The sequence below is a fragment of the Linepithema humile genome, chromosome 5 (genome assembly GCF_040581485.1).
Source record: "Linepithema humile isolate Giens D197 chromosome 5, Lhum_UNIL_v1.0, whole genome shotgun sequence".
Taxonomy (NCBI): Eukaryota; Metazoa; Arthropoda; class Insecta; order Hymenoptera; family Formicidae; genus Linepithema; species Linepithema humile.
In genome coordinates this window covers 240640-259925 of record NC_090132.1, presented here as the reverse complement: position 1 = coordinate 259925, position 19286 = coordinate 240640, and the positions used below count along the sequence as shown (strand labels likewise).

At 42.8% G+C, this 19286-nt stretch overlaps 1 protein-coding gene across 1 annotated transcript; it reads right to left on the bottom strand.

Moving 5' to 3' along the window:
- Positions 1 to 634: 634 nt before the first annotated feature.
- Positions 635 to 18007, bottom strand: dmrt99B (doublesex-Mab related 99B). The gene is made up of 6 exons (XM_012372910.2): positions 17088 to 18007; positions 15110 to 15449; positions 3982 to 4104; positions 3550 to 3830; positions 2984 to 3287; positions 635 to 2267 (listed from the first exon to the last, which is right to left on the bottom strand). The coding sequence occupies exons 1-6, from the start codon at positions 17355 to 17357 to the stop codon at positions 1936 to 1938; spliced, it is 1650 nt and encodes a 549-aa protein (XP_012228333.1). The 5' UTR covers positions 17358 to 18007; the 3' UTR covers positions 635 to 1935.
- Positions 18008 to 19286: the final 1279 nt, after the last annotated feature.

Genomic DNA, 19286 nt, shown 5'->3' with positions numbered 1-19286 from the left:
TACCTTTTTTCTTCGTTGGTCGTAGGTTGCTGTGAAATTTTCATTCAGCCGGAAGACCGTTTCTCATAAAATCAGTCCTCGTCTTTTATCTCTCGCATCTGGAGAGGCGCGTGTTCCGGTCTCTCGCTATTACAAATTACGTTCGCGTTGCGAACAAATTGATGGAAAGTTGCAAGAAAAAAATCTTTTCTTTGCAGTATGAATTACAAGACTCGTGAGAATTTGTATAATTAAGCGTTTTAAACTGTTAATCATACACTATAAAGAAGAAAGATGCGAATATAAATTAATTAAAATTGAAGTACATGAACGTGACATTTGGTAAAAGATCTGCAATCATTAGCTATTTTCTTCTTGTTGTTAGTTTTAATGAAATTGACACATTTGCGATGTGACGTGTACCACTTATATCATACATTCCGTTAAATTCAAACTTAAACTGGAAATTTCCAATTGTTAATTTTGTACAAAAACGAATTCTTTTATATAAAATCAAGGAAAAAGGTAAATTACGCAGCCAAGAGCAAAATTTCGTCCTTCTTGTTATGTTCGTCACAAACCAAGATTATCAAGATGATTCCTACGGTGAATTAATTGAACAGATCAAATGGGTCGTACCAAGTGGACTGACGTATGTGGAGTATCAATATCTTATTTATTGGATGTATCTTCGGTCTATACATTATTTTTCGAATAACATGTCATGGTAACTACGGCGGAACAATGTTTCCGGTCGCTAGCGGCCAATCTAGATATCTTGCCAGACGTTATACTTACAGGTAAACATTTATGTATATTACGCGTGCACACGCGTTTTTTTAACACGTTTAACATATTTCGGCAAATCGCGAGATTAATGCAAGATAAAATTAGCTATATAGCGTGTCGTATTTACAGACTCACCTTTCTCTTCGCGTTTGATATGATATATTCGTCGAAACTTGGTACCTACACACATATCTGCCTATATAGTCTTTATCTACACATGTATAAAGTATACTCTGAAAAAACAAATCTCGGCCGTGAATTTCATTATCTTCCGACGTTTCTTTTTTCGTATCGGCGCGTTACGTCATGCGGCAAAACTCATCCTGCAATTCGACGATTTAGCGTCGGCACGAACGTAATGCCGACATCTGATTAATACATCCGAGCGTCTTCCGCGCGCGAAACGTGTAAGTATATATAGATAATAAAACGGATTGTCAGACACCTTGCTGCTTCTTCGATATTTCAGCGCCTTTAGAAGTAATAATATTTACTTTTTTTATTGTCTACTGGAACAGCTTCATTGTGTGACATTTTTGGCTTATGTATTGCCTGCAGACGTCGACGATGAGAAGATCCAATTCTTAAGACAGCATTTTATCGTCGTAGTGATTTTTTCATGACACATTGCAGCAGTCACCGAAATCAATAAAGTTACATTTCTGTGAGTATTGCCAAATCCTCCATTCGCGATGTCTGCTCTCAAGATTGAAAAATCTATATTGTCCATTCCAAAGAGATAAAGGGAAGGATCTTTCTCATAGAGATATATAGTTAGTATATTTTCGTTCCCAATTCTGTGTAAACTTTTCGTCTAACAGATATTATTCTCAAAAGACAGAGGGTCACACGCTGGGAAATGCGACTAGCTGGTATATAATCGATTCCTCGGAGTAGAACTAGTCTTCGCGCGAGCAATCGCCGACATTGTCGAAACAATGTCAATGTATAATTTTTTTTCGATTGGATAATCACTTTAAAACCTCGAGATTTAAAATAGTTTTTGCTTACGATCAGGAATGGCTGATCACACGTATCGAGGCATCGAGAGCAATAGCTCCTGGCTTGTTTCCATTATCCGACACGAAATTCAGTAACGAAAGCGATCGCGTTGCCGACCATGAAGGAAATCTACTGAGGATACGACCAGACGTGACCCTCGTCGGGTCACTCGGAGTAACTGGTCTTGTCGCTGGCGTCATCGGGACTGGTTTCCCGATAGGCGTCGCCGGTTCCGTTGGCGTGCAGGCTCTGGTTGGGTGGCTTGATGACAGTGGGCAGGTAACCGGTGCCGGCGTAAGGCGCGGCCAGGAACCGATGCCGCGTTGACGGTATCGGGGTGGTGCAGTACGCGGCACGGCTCGCGTACGCCGCCGCCGAGACGGACGCGGCGGATGCCGCGGCGGCGGACGCTAGGGCGCCCGCCAACGGCGAGAACGCCGACTTGGGCTGCAAACTGTCCTCGCAGACCAGCACCTCCATAGCGGACACCACGTCGCCTGCGACACACAGGCAGATATCTCTTTCCCCTTTCTTTTTCTCTCCGGTAAAGCCAACAAGGAATCTCCAAATGCTCTCATAGATACACCGTGAAACTTTTAGTCGCAAAGAAGAATAATGCCAATAAAGAAATGTAGCGAGAGATGCTAAATATAGTATATGACGTATGACACACTTGTTCAAAATATCTTTTAAATGTTTCGACAGGATTTGCAGCTTGTATCGATATGAAGTTGTCCAATGACATTGATATACAATGTTATAATTTTAAATGAAAAGTGCAATCGATAGATTTAATAAAATAGAAATGAAAAAATAAGTGCGGCATATTTGTGAATAATAATCGCAAAGACGACATAATTTTGCGTTTCTTTCGTAACAAAATCGCGAATCTTTCTTTAGTAATTTATTAACATGTAACTTTTCGCATTTGGAATCTAATACGCAGGAATTTTTGCAAATGTCCAAGTATAATTTAGACTTCAAGCGATAAAAAAATCAGTTTTCTAATTATTTCTCTTTTAGATTTTCTTACTTTTTCACGTAAAAATGTTTAGATAAGATAAATACGAGGAAGAAATTTTATGTGTGAAAAATTTTAATGATATTACTATCGCCAGCCGGCGTTGCTGTGTATTTAATTTGTGTATGAGACAGTTTTCCCAATCCTCTCGATGCTTCGTAATCGTGGAAGATTAAGAAAAGAAAATCCTACCTTTGCAACGATGAAGTAACGCTTCGACGTCAGCGCGACGTCTTCCAGGAAATACGCGCAGCAGAACGTCCACCGGCGAGCGTTGTTGCTGCTGCTGTTGCTGCTGCTGCTGCTGCTGCTGTAGCTGCAGTCCGCATGTCTGCTGGATATTCTGCATCTGCATCTGCATTTGAATCTCTCGCGGCTCGGGTATGTGATGATGATGCTGATGCTGATACAATGCCGGCGAGCAATACGCTAGCGAGCTCGCCGTTGGCCCGTAAAGAGGCGCGTAAGGAGGAAAGTGCACTGCTGTCGCTGCGGCCTGCAATCAAGCGCGAGTTTTCTCGTTTGACAATTATTATTGCTCCTATTTGACGGCGATCTATCGTCTCACGCCTTCGCATACAAAGATCAAAGTCTCTCCGCGATATTACGTCGGAAATAAGATTACAAAAACATTAGAGAAAGAATAAATGTGCCCATAGTAATGTATTATTTCGCGTTTTGTGCGTCAGTGAATCGAGTTTTGCAAATAGCGATGGGCTATAAATGGGCTTCGGAATAAAAAGTTGTGTACAACTTACAGCTAATGAGGGTAACGGGGGGCTAGGTCTAGGCTGCACCAGATCCACTGGTTGCAGAGTCTGCTGCTGCGTCTGCGGTGGACTGCCGCTCTTGCGTAGACTGAGGTTTTCCGGCGCCGGAGTATCCTCCCTTTGCGGTGTCAAGGCCGGTGTTAGCGGCGGCGTGTGCGTCGGGCTCTGTGAGCCCGGCTCAGGACTGCCTTCCTCAGAATCGTTCAGGCTGTTGGTGCGCTTTCTCGTTGTCACTTCGGATTCTGGTATTCCCGACGATGTCGACACCACTGTAATATTTGTCATTTCGCGGAGAGAACTTTACGGAAAGAACGCTCGAGATAGCTTATTCGCGTGAGAATAGGCCAGCATCAGGATGAACGGAGGAGTTGAATTTGTAACGATAAGGGATAATTGGAATGTACAAGAGCATTATTTTACCCAGTGAACGATCAGTTCGTAACTCGCCACCGGAATCGGAATCACGATCGTCTTCGTTACCGGCATCACTGGTTGATAGGATCGTTGCCGTCGTACTTTCAGAAATCCTAGATCGCTTCGGTCCTGAAATAAAACGCATTCCGACGTCTTGGCATTTTCAAATAAAAAAAGTAAGAAAAAGATATTCTGTTTGTTTATTTGAACACAGCTCTTAAATAAAAATAGATAGATTTATCGTCAAAAAGAATCACTGTATTCGTATCATTGAATATCGCGCATAAAATTTAGAATAAAAATATTATAAACATAATCTGTAAAGTTAAACGTGTCTATGTGTAAAAGGTTAACAGTTATCACACTTTTTATCACGAACATATTGCTCTGTTTAAATACAGTTTTTAGCGAACAGAAAAAAACAATTTTATCACAAAAGTTCTTTGTATTATTTATGAGTTGAGAGAGAAAAATAATAATGAAATCTTTCGGGCTGTTAGGATTGACCGCATTGAACTGAATTGACCGCGTCTCGAGAATATCCGAGGCATTGATCGGTGCTCGAAAGAAACCCAAGAACCACGGTATATCACGGTTCCCCTGGTGTAATAAAAAAATTGCGATATATCAATAGAGGTTGTTAGAAATAATTGAACAAGGTCACGTACACACGACTTACACGCACATACAAATGATGACGTGCAAAGGGAAAGAGGCATCTTTGACGATATTAAAAGTAGACTATCAAATTGGCTTCGAGTCGAACTTTGTGCGGTCGCAAACATTTTCACGATCTACATTTTATTTGAATGTTATACGGGTTAATAACTTTGGCTCAAAACAATTCGATGCCGATAAAACGTGTAATTTTACGTAAAATATCTTTTAATACGTTGGAATATTAACTTTTGATAGAATGCTCCGAGTCGAGAGCTGCGTAACACCAAAATGTTGAAGATTAAATTCGGTAGTCTGTATCCTGCTTTAATAGTACCCGAGGCTCTCGAGGGTGCTGTTGTAGCACGCGTGGGCGTATATGCACGTGCACGGTCATTGAGCCGTCGGCAATGCGTGAAAGAATCCCGCGAGGGTAACTGGGTGGCTGGTTGGTTGCGCTTAGGTGATGGAGATCTGACCGCTCGTTAAAAAGTTTAACCGTCCGTTTATTAGTGAGGGAGAGATTGATAGACCGGGAAAATGTAGCCAGAGCAGCTACGCGAACGGTTTCCGTTTCCATCTCCCCTCTTCCTCCCAGCCCCCGTTATCAAACCCCTCTTGTGCGCGTGTACGAGAGACCCTCCGCGTGCCGTTTAAGCACGGGAGTCTTCAGTATGCGCTTAATCGCGATTTCTCCGCTCGCTGAATTACGCCCCTTGACGATGTGGGTCGGTGAATATGTGATTTCTCGATTGATAGAAATTATTTAATTCCTCTATGTCTTTCTTTCAATTTACTTGTAATTGGCTATAAATCACTTAGACTTGCTCTCAATTCTAAACAAAGTTTTAATTGTGTCTATTATACTTCTTTTCCACTTTCTTGCGTGTATATTGTCCGTTTCTTTCTGAATCCTAAATATTTAACCAAAATTATTGCAAGAATACATGTTGTTATTATGTTATTATTAGATTTTAAAGTCCGAGCTTTAATTTCATCAATGTTTTAAATTATTTCGTAATTACGACGCGGAATTATATCGAAACATATTAGGCGTGAACGGATGACGTTTTTCGCTGGATGCCAGGGTTAAATTCCGCAGCGGGATACAGCTATCTCTTTTTGCCTTGCCTCTTGACGCGGGGGTATCTAGATAATAACATTAATAATCGACATCCGGCCGACGTCAAAGGAAAGGAATGCAATATCCAGAGCCGGTGTTAATGTAGCTGCTAGCGAGAGGATTCTTAAACCCCCAAGGCGTCCCTGGGACGTTTCTGTTTTTGTTGCACACACCGACACAAGCACGCATATTCAGACTGGCGGGTAGGAATTGCCGGTAGATATTACTGACAGAGACCGTTATTAAAATATCATTCTCTCAAGGATCATCCCCCGAATATCAACCCCTCTGGTTTCCGTCGTGTGCGCCATTCTCACACGAGGTCGAAATTCATATCCCTGTGTAACCTTCATAAAGTGCCGTAGCGGCGTAACAAAGTGCATATCTGCTGAGTCCTTGAGGGTGTCGAGTATCCGTGTTGCGTTTCTCGATTGTGTGTGCAAGGTGTCTCAGGTGACACGTACGTCCGTCGAAATACTGTCACAATGCTGTCATGATTTGTCATCATTCGGACAACAACGGAATTATCTTGAGTGATTTATAGCCAATCTTTCACAATTGTATTTACTTAATATATATTACAAAAAAGAATGTTTTACGAGGTGATTTATAAGCGCTCAGCATTTATTTGTAAACTGTTTGAGAAATGAGTCGTAAGTAGCTTTTGGATAAAAGAAATTGTCAGAAATTTGAGATATCTAGGTATAATTTGTATGATATTTTCAAGTGCACGCTAGTCCCTCTGAATGCTTTTTGAAAGTGCCTGTCTAATCAATGGCGGAAAAGGTGAGAAAAACGAAAGCATTGTGAGACGTCGTGCCCTTTGGGCGAGGCAAAGCAACATGGCACAATAGGGAACACAGTATCGCGAACGAGAATCTTTCCCTCCTCTCTCGTTTTCCTCCTTCTCAACAGTGTACTTGTCTTGTATTTCAAGAAGGGTGCGTGTGCAATTTATTGTAATCTCTCCCGTCCCGGGCACACACGAATGGGAGAAATCTAACTTCTCTTGGATGTCTTCCGACACAGGGCAACCGTATATATCTAGTGTGTATTTTGAGACGCAAGGAAGTTAATAAAATTCGTTGCACCGGAGGAGAGAGCACCGTGCAGTACTGGTTTATCCGCAAAGAAAAAACGTCAATTTAAATCAAATAATATATACGCAGACATTTGTTATTCAACAATTAAATCTGTTGCTAAATAAAAATATTAATTTTATTATTTATTCATCTTTGAAATACACAGATTCGAGTCTTTTAAGCTTTCATATGCTGTCAACTTTACGAAAGTTGCATTATAAAAAAAAAAAAGAAAAAAAAAAAAACAAGCGGAAAAGAAATCAATGAGTTAATTTCAGTAATTGGATATTTTAGATTTCTATAACTGTTTTATATCGTTAAGCACAAAAAAAAACACACAATATTCAAAAGTTATCTATCCCCGCAGTAAATTACTGTATTTTTTCAAGTGCTATTACATTATTTAATCGTCAAATCACACACCCGTCACAGACAGCCCGCACATTCTTACGGTGCGCGATCGGTGGCGGCGATTAATCGGTGACGGCAATGTTCGGCGATGTACATACGAATGGAGCTCGTCGCACGGACCTCTCTTGACCGATGATGACAAGACGCACTCGAAGCAGATACACAACCGCACAGAACCCGACGGCGGGTGCTGTTGTAGGTTTACGCCCTAACCTGCGGCGTGGCGTATCAGCGCACGGTGGAGACAGACGCGGACAATGGAATCATGCGAGGACAATACCGAATAATTTAGAATGGCACATAGATATCGGGAGAGGAGACTCTGGCCTACGGCGGCGGCGGCGGCGGCGGCGGCGGCGGCGGCGGCGGCATAATAGAGAATAGGAGTAATAGGACACAGCCTGTGGGGCAACTGTGGAGGACACGAAACATCCCTATAAATTAGGCTTAAGCGAAGCGAGCCTAACTAAGCGTATGCTCGTTCACGATACAAGCTTTTGGATACAAGTTGTTTTTTTTTTCTCTTTTTGAGCCAAGAGAAAGAGGATTTCAGAATTTATAAGAATGCTGCTGCAACAATTTCACATTTTGGACTACTATATTGAACCGTATAGAAATGAATGCATTGTTGTTTCGTTAATCTAATCTAATATGAGAAAAAAAAACACAATTGCAACAAAATTGGAATATGATTGCCCTTTTTATCTTGTCGAAAAGTATCAACATATTATATTGCGCGAATATTTTATTCGTATTTTTTTAATAGCTTTGTCATTTTTTCAAACACGTCTACGTAACTATGTAGCGAATTTCAAATTTGCCAGTTCAGGACCCCCGAGGTTACACGAGGAAGGCGATGACTATGAATTATCAGTTCCTATTGTTCGTAAGATCGTAAAGTAACTGGAGTGTGTACGCGGGTCTCCGAAACGCTTTCTCTTTCTTTGGCCGCGCATGCGATTGATAAACGGTCTTTGTATATGATGTTAATTACGGAGAGCTATTAAATTACAGCTGAAAATAATTTATACCAAAAGTTTTCCCGCTATAAATTGAAATCCCGCTCTTATGACAAAACAGTTTAATATTTATCGAGTAACGCACTAAAATCCATATGATCGTTTTAAATCATACTATCTAAAAGAGAATAGACTTGAATGATAAAATTTTGTAGTTAATATCACATAGTTTAGGTGTGATAAGAAACTGGTCTCGTCAATTGTATTTGTTCATTTAAATGCATCTATACCGAACATTACCTGATAAAAACAAGAACAAGCAGAAACTGGAAATGATTATTTCAAAAACTAATCGTTTTAACAAATTGATTGCATGGCATCAATTAATTCCATGAATCAGCGCGACTCGGAAAAAGAAAGGCATGGCGTTGCAGTTACAAGAGAGAGAGAGAGAGAGAAAGAGAGAGAGAGAGAGAGAGAGAGAGAGAGAGAGAGAGAGAGAGAGAGAGAGAGAGAAAGAGAGAGCATAGCCAGTAGAATACGCGCTGCAGCAGCAGCTTGTAGGCTCGAGCCCGGAAACGGGAGCCGAGCAACAAGAAAAGGCTCTCATTATTACGTATCGATACGCCCGAAAAATAGCAGCGCCCGATCTGCCGCGCAGAAATGATGCAGTTGATTCGAGAGCCGATGCCAGAGCTCGAGAAAAAAAGGCAAGTTCCTTATCGGGCACGAAAAAAAGAGAGAGAGAGAGAGAGAGAGAGAGAGAGAGAGAGAGAGAGAGAGAGAGAGAGAGAGAGAGAGAGAGAGAGAGAGAGAGAGAGAGAGAGAGAGAGAGAGAGAGAGAGAGAGAGAGAGAGAGAGAGAGAGGGAAAACAGGAATGAGATGGGGGAGAGGAAGAGCTCTTTAGCCAACAGCGACAGCAACAGCGAGCAACAGCCCGATCAGTCATTAAATCGTCGCGATTCCCTTTTATTTCCAAGCATATGTACGCGCGCGCGCATGTGTGTGAATACGTGTGCACATACCTGTATGTGCGCGTAGGAGAGCACCGTTTTACACCGTCGATGTGTTTTCGTTGTGTGTCGCAGTGAAAGGGGTGAATACGGTCGTGAAATGATTGTGTACACCCCTAGAGGTCTATGATGGATAGGGCGAGAGCCGAGAGAGAAAGAGAAAGAGAAAGAGGAGAAAGGGATGGACAGCCGAGAGAGAGAGAGAGGGGGGAGGGAGAAAGGGGAGAAGAGAGAAAGCGAGGGCAGAAGAGGAGAAAACGTTGGAGAGCGATCAGGCGTAACGTTTTTAATTGTTTCGCACCCAGCCGTCTTTTGTTTTGGCGTTTATGCCTCGTAAAACGTTTGCAAGCTCGCTCTCTCATAGTGGTAGATTTTCTCCCACCTCCGATGCGGGAGGGAGAGAGTGCGATTCACCCTCCCTTCCCATCTTGTCGCGTTTCCATTGCCCCGCCACAGGGGTTCCTTCGAGGGCTCGTCCTTCCGCGTCGCGTCTCGCTTCTTTTTCCCCGAGAAGTACTACGTGATCGTTAGTTTTTTCTTCTTAAACCCGCCGCGCTGGTTTCTACAGCGATATGCACGCTCGACTGGATGCTCGCCAATGCGTTACGTTACGCCATGTTGTCGCGTGTCGAGAAAGGTCTGTCTGCGATCGACTCCGCCTATGCTTGTCACAACTAGTTCTCGAATCATTCGAGTCGCATAATTTCAATTATTGCAAGGTATAAATCTTGTTTGAAAATAATTATTAATTTAAAAATCAGTTTAAAAAAATAAATTATAGTGCACAGAAATGTTGTAACAGAGTTGCGGAGATTTACAAGTTTCATGACCGTACTTGGATTTGAAATTATTTTAGACTGTTTTACACAATGGGATAAATGTCGAAATTAAACAAAGGATTTCTGTGGCAATATTATTCAAATTTCTCACATTTCCGAAAGCGCGATTATTTATGACAGTTTTAAAAAATGGTTGTTTTGCATTCAAGATCTTTCTCCATTGGACAGATGTGATACGATTATGCTCAGCATTAAATTTAGAATCGCGAATGTGCATTCGCGGCGTTTTAATATTCGAGAAAAATGTTAGCTCGCTCTTACACCGATTAAGTACTCAGCCCCCCTGCCAAGTTAATTAAGTCAAATGGATCGAATGGTCCTTTTATACTCGCGGAAGTAGCAGAAGAGAGATCCAAGTTCCTACCGCCACCGTTAAAGTGTCCGATTTCCATCGCTTTTTTTTCTCGAGAGGACTGATACGGCTTCCGAAGATTATTTGAACCGGTCTTCGTCGAAACTAGGTTGTACGTCAACTCAGTCATGAGAGCGTATATGTAATATGTGTTTTACGGAATTTTAGCGAAGAGTCGAGATAAAGCGAAATAAAATTCACGCGCTCACAACATACGCAGAGGAGAATAATAGTTATAAGTTGAGAGCTTCTCCAGCATTTCCATAATTGTCAAATATTTTGAAGTATCGAATAACAACTTGACACGGCCGCCTAGTATGTATATCTCCATGTCATCCTGTATGCGAAGAGAATCAGCTTTTACTCGGTTTGCATTCGCACCGAATTACCAGCATGAAATCACGTTTACGACGGTATTTAGCGACATTCCCATAGATCTCGTATCGATCAACAGAGGAGACCGAGGGCTGGCGAGGCAAGCCCTTCATACCGTTTGCGATCCTAGGGGAATCCGGCGAAGAGCGAGAGAGGAACGTAGTCAGAATGCGCTGGCAGAAGTTTTGTTCAAACACTCTTAGAAACGTGCTCCTTCGGCGGCGTTGCACACGTGTACATGCATTCGACCCCGAGTGCGGGTACACCTATGCAAATAGGTAAGATCGGCTTGGCCTTACCTATCTGTCCGCGTTTGTGTTCCCCGAAGTCCCGCTGACTCTTTGCAAACAATGTTGCCAGGCACGTCGTAAGAGCATAAGTAGCCGTGCGAGCGTTGCCGCGAGATCCTGCCTTATCCGGCTTCGAATTTGATTACTTAAATCGTGTTTGCCTTGCCGAGTTCCCGCGACGCGCGTATGTACTCCGGGACCACAAACCGATATAATGCATGATCGATTAACGGCACCGGCTCCGTTACTGTGTGTGCGTGTGCGTGTGTTTCGCAACTGAATACTTTTCAAAATAAAGATAATCTTTTTTCGTCACACGCACGCGACAAGTTTACAAAATCAATTTACTGACATTGGATTTTCACGGAGAAAGTTAGCTATGTAATACTTGAATTTATTCTAAAGAAGTTTTTCAGACTAATAGGTATATTGTGAGGGAAAATTGAATATCTCTCGCACATTAGAATTATCTGCAATGGAGAATTGAAAGATCGATGAATATTCTTGACAAATATTATGAAATAAATCTTGAAAGTTATATAATGGGTATATTCTAGCATTAATGCAAATCGCTGATTTAATCGCGAATTTTATTAGAGTACTTTGTTCAAGTTTATATTGTACTAAAGAAATATACAAGGTTTAATTGAAGTGGTGTGTTTACTCATATCTTTAAAATTAAATTTAACGCATATAACCAGAAAAAGTTGTTATTTTTTCGTCATATGGAATAATTCGGCTTGTGTGAAAGTAACTTTTCTTTCACACAATAGCTCCAGTTTGAAATTGGTTTACGCATAACGCACGATTGAATTCCACAATCGCACATTAGACGGTGGAGGTTTTGATATTTCAGGAGAAATTCATCATGCGATCGGAATCTTTTTTACGCCGCTTGTTCCACCTTGAAGACACGCTACGTGAATTCACACGAACGCGGGTGTAATTCAAAGGAGCGCAGGGGAACGTATTACAGCGGGGAACGAAATAATTTCCTGGTGTCCTCCACAGCTACGAAGGACGAAGAACGGAAGCAAACTGGTCTTTCACAAAGTTTCTTGGACACTTGAAGAAGCTCCTCTCTCGCGGAGAAACTGCCGGATAATGGTCCCCGGTAGACGGAGCGACCAAGTGATCCTTACGGGATAAAGGGTGTGTCGCACACGTACGTACAAAAGGCGCCTGCCGCGTGAGTGTGTGCACCGGCTCCTACGAAGTGGTATCCTCCCTGCACCATTCTCCACGAGGAGAATTTCAGCGAAAAGACCAAATCTCTAACATCCTCCTTTTGGACATAATGATTGTGCCGCGCAGCGTTTTACTCTTTGCCGCGCGAAATCCGTACTCTTCCATGCACTTTTTAATTTCGTCTGTGGCGGATATAACGCAACAGTCAATAACTCGAAATTATACGTGGTATATTGGTATCATTTTCCAATACTGTATTGTGTACACAATTCGCGGCTAAAGTTGCCAAAGAGCTAGCCGGATATCGTAGTATCTAAAAATTCTGATTATTACACAAGTTATGAGATATATTTTATCATTCAATAGAACGAAAATATTTAAATTAAATATTTTTCAACAAAGATGATTGAAATGATAACGTTTTATAAATTTTCACCAAATTGTATGACCCCGTGATAAAAGTTATCAAAACGGAAAAGTGACGATGCGATAAAAAAGACGTTGCGATAAAAAAGAAAATGAAATAAAAAACCTCAGCTTTCCGGCATCTCTCTCGTCGAAATTTTCTCCGCGCGTTCTCGGAGAAAAGGATCCCTTTTCTTTCCTCTTTCGCGAAGTTGCGAGTGTCCATTCCCTCGGCATTTAAGTATAAAGAGGTAGATATCTCTTTCCCCGTTCGCAATATAATGGGGGCTCGTCGAGTTTCTCTCCGCCACCGAGAGTGCACCCACCCACTTGGCAGCAGGCAACCTCGTGATCTCTCCGACCTACCCACAGAAAGAGAGAAAGAGAGGGAGAATGTGTGTACTACCGACCAACCCAGAATCCCCCGCGGTCGAAGGCACTGGCCCGAGAAATTCAATTACTGCTAAACTTCTCGACCGGAGACTCTCATACTACTGTAAGCACTCTGTTACGAAGATCGGTTGCGGAGAGACATCTTACGTCTCTCCCTCGTCTCGCAGGTACGCGCAGTACATTCGAGACCCGTAATTGAAATCAGATGCACCCGAGGGGTTTCGTCGTCGTTGCACGATAGTGTCTCTTCGTCGTTCTCTTCGTCATTTTTATACATCGAGAAGAGAAGTTGTTAACATGATCAAATGCGTTTTTCCAAGTGCGGAAAATCATTATAAATTAATACACAAAAGGTACCAAAAATATGTTTCGGCTCTCTTCAGTTGGATAAAATATAGGGAAGGAAGACAAGGGTTTAAGAGTTTAAATTACAAGAGAAATATTGAAAATTTATAAAAATGATTAAAAAGCGTAGTATTAATTTGTAATCATTTTTTGCTCTCCGACAACCGCGCTTTTCGTTCTTCTCTATATAATATGCCTTCTATGTAATAGAAATAAATCTTTTCAAGTGAAGATTTAATAATTTTTAATTTTTTAATCTACTCATAATTAATTATTTGTCAAAAATATTTTAATTATCTTATTTTCCAAAAAATTTTATTAACAAATCAATCCCAAGAGAAGCATTTTCGCATTCGTTTAGAAAGAGTGGTGAAATGCGATGCGAGCAATTAATGGATCGTTCTGCGCACTTTTGTTGCAAGTACGAGCTGAATGGACACGCGTGTAACGAGATGTCACGCGACACAGGTAGATTTTATTAACCGTAACTATTTGATTTGACCACGCGACAGCGCGACAAAATGCAATCTCTTTCGGACGTCACTGCCAGAGGTAACAATAAAATGCAACGTGAGCGATAGAAAAGTGCTACATAGAGCACTCGAAACAAACCGATAATCGATTACAATTGCATTGAATAAAGCGTGATGCCGGCCGGGAAAAAGCTGATTCTTGTAACTCAATCGCACATAATTGTCAGTGAACTGGTTCGTGATTATTATTGCTTATGTCTTTTTGATTTGAGTTTAATATCATTGTGTCTAATTGAAAAGAATACGATATGTATTTATCATGCTCATACCTTAGATCCAGATATTCATATTCTAATTGCGTATTTCATATTGATTCGATCGAATTTATCTAATTTTCGTTTGCCTAAAGTTTGTCTCGAATTTTGTCGTTCAAAACGGGGTTTAACGGGGTTTAACGGGGTTTAACGGGGATCGCGAAAAGATCACACATCCAACATTAAATGTACCGTTAAATGACAGCGATAGATATCTTTCATCAAGTATCGGTTGAACAAGCTGGTAAATTTGTATTTATCAATGCACAAAGTGCCATTAAGGCGCATTTAAGCTTAGGTGCCAGGGCGCGTGTGCATTCCACTTATTCAATAGGGTGCGAATAAACCATCAAGAAAAAGAAGTCTGCGGAAGGAGAGCGGAAGGGTCGAGCGAGCGAACGAGTGAACGGAGAGAATTAAAGGTCCGCCACTAACGAGTACGACTTTTGCTTTTGCTTCGAGTGGCATAATAAGGACCGGCGAGAAACTTATGACCATTATTTACTCAACAATATTACAACCCCGCGACCGCTTATCCTATTTAAAGGCGTGACATACACGTTCTTAATGGGCACTCGTCCGCAAGTCGTGCGTGTGCACGCCCGCTTCTTGATCGCGTGCCGTCGATTATTATCGTCCGCATATACGTATATTGCACTTTTATTTAATAGCGGTACATCGCTGCTTTTTTCGCCCGTGCACCGGTCACTTGCCGTCGAACGTTCGCGCTGCGTTCAGACATGGCAAATCAAAGATACGATATCTTGACAGAGAAATATTTTCTTTACACGTAACGTGTGTTGGACGTGCAGTTGGACAAAATTTTCATAATACAGTTGTTTGATAAAAGACATTTTAAATAAAAGAAGGATCTCAAGGATTTCTCACAAATTGTAGGAATATGGTTCACTCACCGACGACGGCGTCGCTCTGCTCAACTTTGGGCTGCCGGTACTCGTCCTGGGTGGACCTCTTCCTTGGCAGAAGACCACATTCCGCAGGCTGCTGTTGCTGGAGCTGCGTCTGGATATGTGCGGCGGCGGCGGCGGCAGCCGCTGCAGCCGCCGCGGGTATCGCGAGGCCCGCGGGACTCGCTACGTGCGCCGGGTGCGGGGGCGGGCTACCAGCTGGCGTCGCACCGGCGGCCGCCGGCAAAACGGGGGCGGTGGTGCAGCTGCCGGCATTGTATTGCAATTGCAGGCCCAATTCGCGCGCCTCGCTCTCCTCCTGGGCCTGCTGCCGTCTCAACGCAACCTGGAACAATTTAATTGTCACAATGGAGAAGAATGATCCATTAAATTCGGTAAAACCTACATTTATTGGCAATTGAGAGGATAAAGATTTATTTCAAATATTTTTATCACAAGCCCGCGCAAAAATTGTAATTTTATATCTGGATCTGCATTTTTTAGCCAATGCACAAAAAAGAAGCCAGACGTTCGCAGAACGAAGATGACGTTGGAAATAATTTTGAATGAAATTCAGAACCAGACTGATTGCGCCAAGAATGCTCGAAACGAATTCTCAAATGTGTGTGAATACATATAGTATTTTACGATTTCAATAATCTGGTAACTCTATTCTTAATATGCCGGTTACATTAACGCGACCCGCATCTGTATCAAATTGGAGAAACTATGCCAATGACAGCTCTTACAAGCATACAAATAAATCTGACATATGTGATGATTCGCGCGTGAGATGTACAATATGTCATATAACATTGTAAACGCAAAGCATAGTAAGTGCAAAAGGGCAGAGTAATTTGAATCAGTGTTACAAAGTAATTGTAATTTTACTTATGCTTCAAAAAAAATATAATGATAGAACATCGATAAGACACTAATTATTATGCATAATTTGTAGCTTCAACAAAATTTTTTATTGATAATTCGATTCACCCTGCAATTTTATTCGTCTATTGTTACGCAAGATAATTACGCAATCTCGAAATTTTAGATAATCAATGTAGAGTATTATTATGTCGTATTTCATACATTTTACGGTCGACATATCTATAAATCTTGATAAAAACGTAAGGAAATTTTAGAAACAAATCACAGCCTTTAAGGTTCTAATGGAATTACGAGTCAAAGCATTTCTGTTGGTCTTCCCATTTATATTCGCACTTCTCCCTATTTTACCCAAGGCATTAATCGTACAATCTTGATGAATTTAAATACTAAGACGAATCAAAATCGAAAATTACTTTTCTCAGCGAATAACCCAGTTATGCATTTGCAGCTTATCGTCAAGTACAGAATGTTCTTCCTTGTAAATTATTTTTTAGTAAATTAAAAACATAATAATCCGATGGCTCGAGATCGGAGTTATGCAAAGGATGAGATAAAATTGCAAATTTTAATTTACCAATGTATTATTGTGTTATATGAGGACATGGTGAAATAAAATTTCTTGATACAAGACTCTACATTATTTTGTTCGAATCGCGGGCTCTAATTGTGTTTTGAACATTCTAGTTTAATCACAGATATACGTGTATCATTAAGAGAAGAAGAGTTTTCTCAGTAACTAATATTCGCCAAATCTTTGAATGTATCATTATCATACTGTATTCTGCTCTGCATCGGATATTCCGCTGACAATTATAGAGCTCATTTCCAAAGCTTAATAACACGTAATTTTCAACGAAATTAAAGGATGATACGGCTAATAAAAGCCACCGCGGATAATATTGCGTATTACTTACGATGACTTATTAGTCATATTCTCTCGGTTGGATTGAAAAAATCTGACAAGTCTCAACTTGTCACACAACTTTGCCCCACTTATTTTTTTCAAATTTGAAACGACTCAAAGTATTCAGTTTCTCACAATCATGCATCTGCGAATGATAGATTGATACGGTAAACGTCTCGTTCGAAACCGTACCTGAGCAGCCATGACACGTTGCCTCTCAGCGATAAGGGTACACTTAGCACACACGCAATCTCGCCATCGGCAGTAACGCTTGTGCCCCTTGAGCGCGGACACGACTCCGTGATTGCGGCATCGTGCGCACTTGGGGGTACGCTGATATCTCTCGGCACTGGCGCGGAGAAAAAACGCGGCCGGCAGCACGTGATGTTGCTGTTGCTGCTGCTGATGCTGCATCAGTTGACCCACGTCAACGCCGAGGCCGACGCCGCGTGGTAGTGACATGGTCCGTCGCTTAAAACAGCACACACTCGCCTTTTTTGAAGAGAAGATAAATATTTTTGACGACGACGACGACGACGACGATAAACGCGATCACCGCGCCCCGCAGAAAATTCCGGTCAAGGGCGAAGCCGCGTATTCGACGGCACTCACCCCCATGTCGGAGGTGATTTTTGACGTGTTGGACAATCGCCCGAAGCAGGGTGCAACGACTCGCTCTCTCCGCCGTGGATTAGCGACGATCGGAATCGATACTCTGGCGGCGCTGTTCACACCGTCTGCGACGATCGTGTTGCAAATCTAGCGGTCCCTGTACGCATCATTGCGATAGCTTGGTCGAAATTCAATTTGTTCGCAATTGTCACGGTGACGAAACGGAGGCTGAGGGTAGATACTTGTCAGTGATCGTGTGCGCGCACGCGCCCGCACTCCCGTAAGTTCGCACCGCGGTCGCGGTTGCCTGTCACACGAAGAACCGGACACCCTCTCGTGCGGCGATCGGGGGCCGAAATGCGGAATCGCGCCCCGCGCGGCACACTCTCGCCACCTCTTTCGTTCACTCCCTCTCACTCGCCAGCATTGTCAACAATTGCAGCATCCCGGGTGAGTCGATTCAGGTAGCGCGCGCGGATAGACAGAGAGGCGGTAGCGCGCGCGGCGCGGCGGTATCGCGACGGCAGCGTCGGCAGCGTCGGCAGCAAAGTGGGAGCTTAAGTGGGCCGTGGTCGCTCTCTCTCTCTATGTAGCGGGAGAGAGGAGAGGCTGGCGTAAAGGTGAGCGAGACGGAGACGGAAGCCGCGGTCGGAGAGGGAGATAGGGCAGAAACTAACGTCCCCTCCACACGCCACAAGCGCGAAATAAAACACTGTGCCACAGTGTTCCACCCAGGAGCCTCGACCAAACGCGAGACCGCGCCGGTGTTACGACCACGCCCTCGCCTGCTGCCGATTGGCAGGTCCGCGCTTGTACCTAAACGGAGATGTTAAGAGTTTATATCTGCGCGCGTGGAGTGAAAGGGGGACATACCTAGCCGCGTACACACCTACCTATATACCTTTACTCGCTCGTCCCGAGGGTTGGGGTGCAAGTATGCATCGGTTGTGTGTATCTTTCGTATTGCGATATGATGGTGTAGTAGTGGTGATGATGATGGTGGTGGTGGTGGTGGTGGTGGTGGTGGTGATGGTGGTGGTGGTGGTGGTGGTGATGGTGATGGTGGTGGTGGTGGTGGTGCTAGTGGTGGCGGCGGCGGTGGTGGTGACGATGGAGATGGTAGTGGTGGCAACGAACAAACACATTACTCTTTCATTTAAAACCCGTTCCGGCATAAAACACAATGCGGAGCGATGCTCAGGCGTTTCTCCACGCTTCGCCTTTTGTTTCGGCCGACTGTTCTTAACCACGCATGTCTTTCTCGTCCTCTTTCTCTTTCTCTCGAGAAACATGTCTTTTCTTTTTTTTCTTTCTTTCTTTTTTCCCTTTTTCTTTCTGTCCGTGCGCGCCCCGTGCCTCGGTTTTCTTTCTCTCTCTCTCTCTCTCTCTCCCCCCCCCCCTTCCTTTCTCCTCGTCCCGTTCTCCCTCACCTTCGCTCTCTTTCGCTGGATACGGTCTATAAACCACCAACCAACACCGTCATCGCGACGAGCCTTCTTTGAATCATATTATACAATGAGATTTGAATGGGGTGGGGAAAGGTGGAAAGAAGGAGCAAAGCCCCATTGTCGTTTTGCCAATGGCGGTCGATTTTATAGTGATCTAATGTACAGATGTTATTTACCCCGCAATGAGAGAATAGAATAAAAGCATTGTGCGCATTATGATTTGGATCTCGTATCTCTCCACGTTTCTACCTACCCACCTAACTACCCTGCCCAGTCTAACCCGTGATATACATGTAATGTAGGCATGCATGGAAGCCGTCTCTCGTTTTCG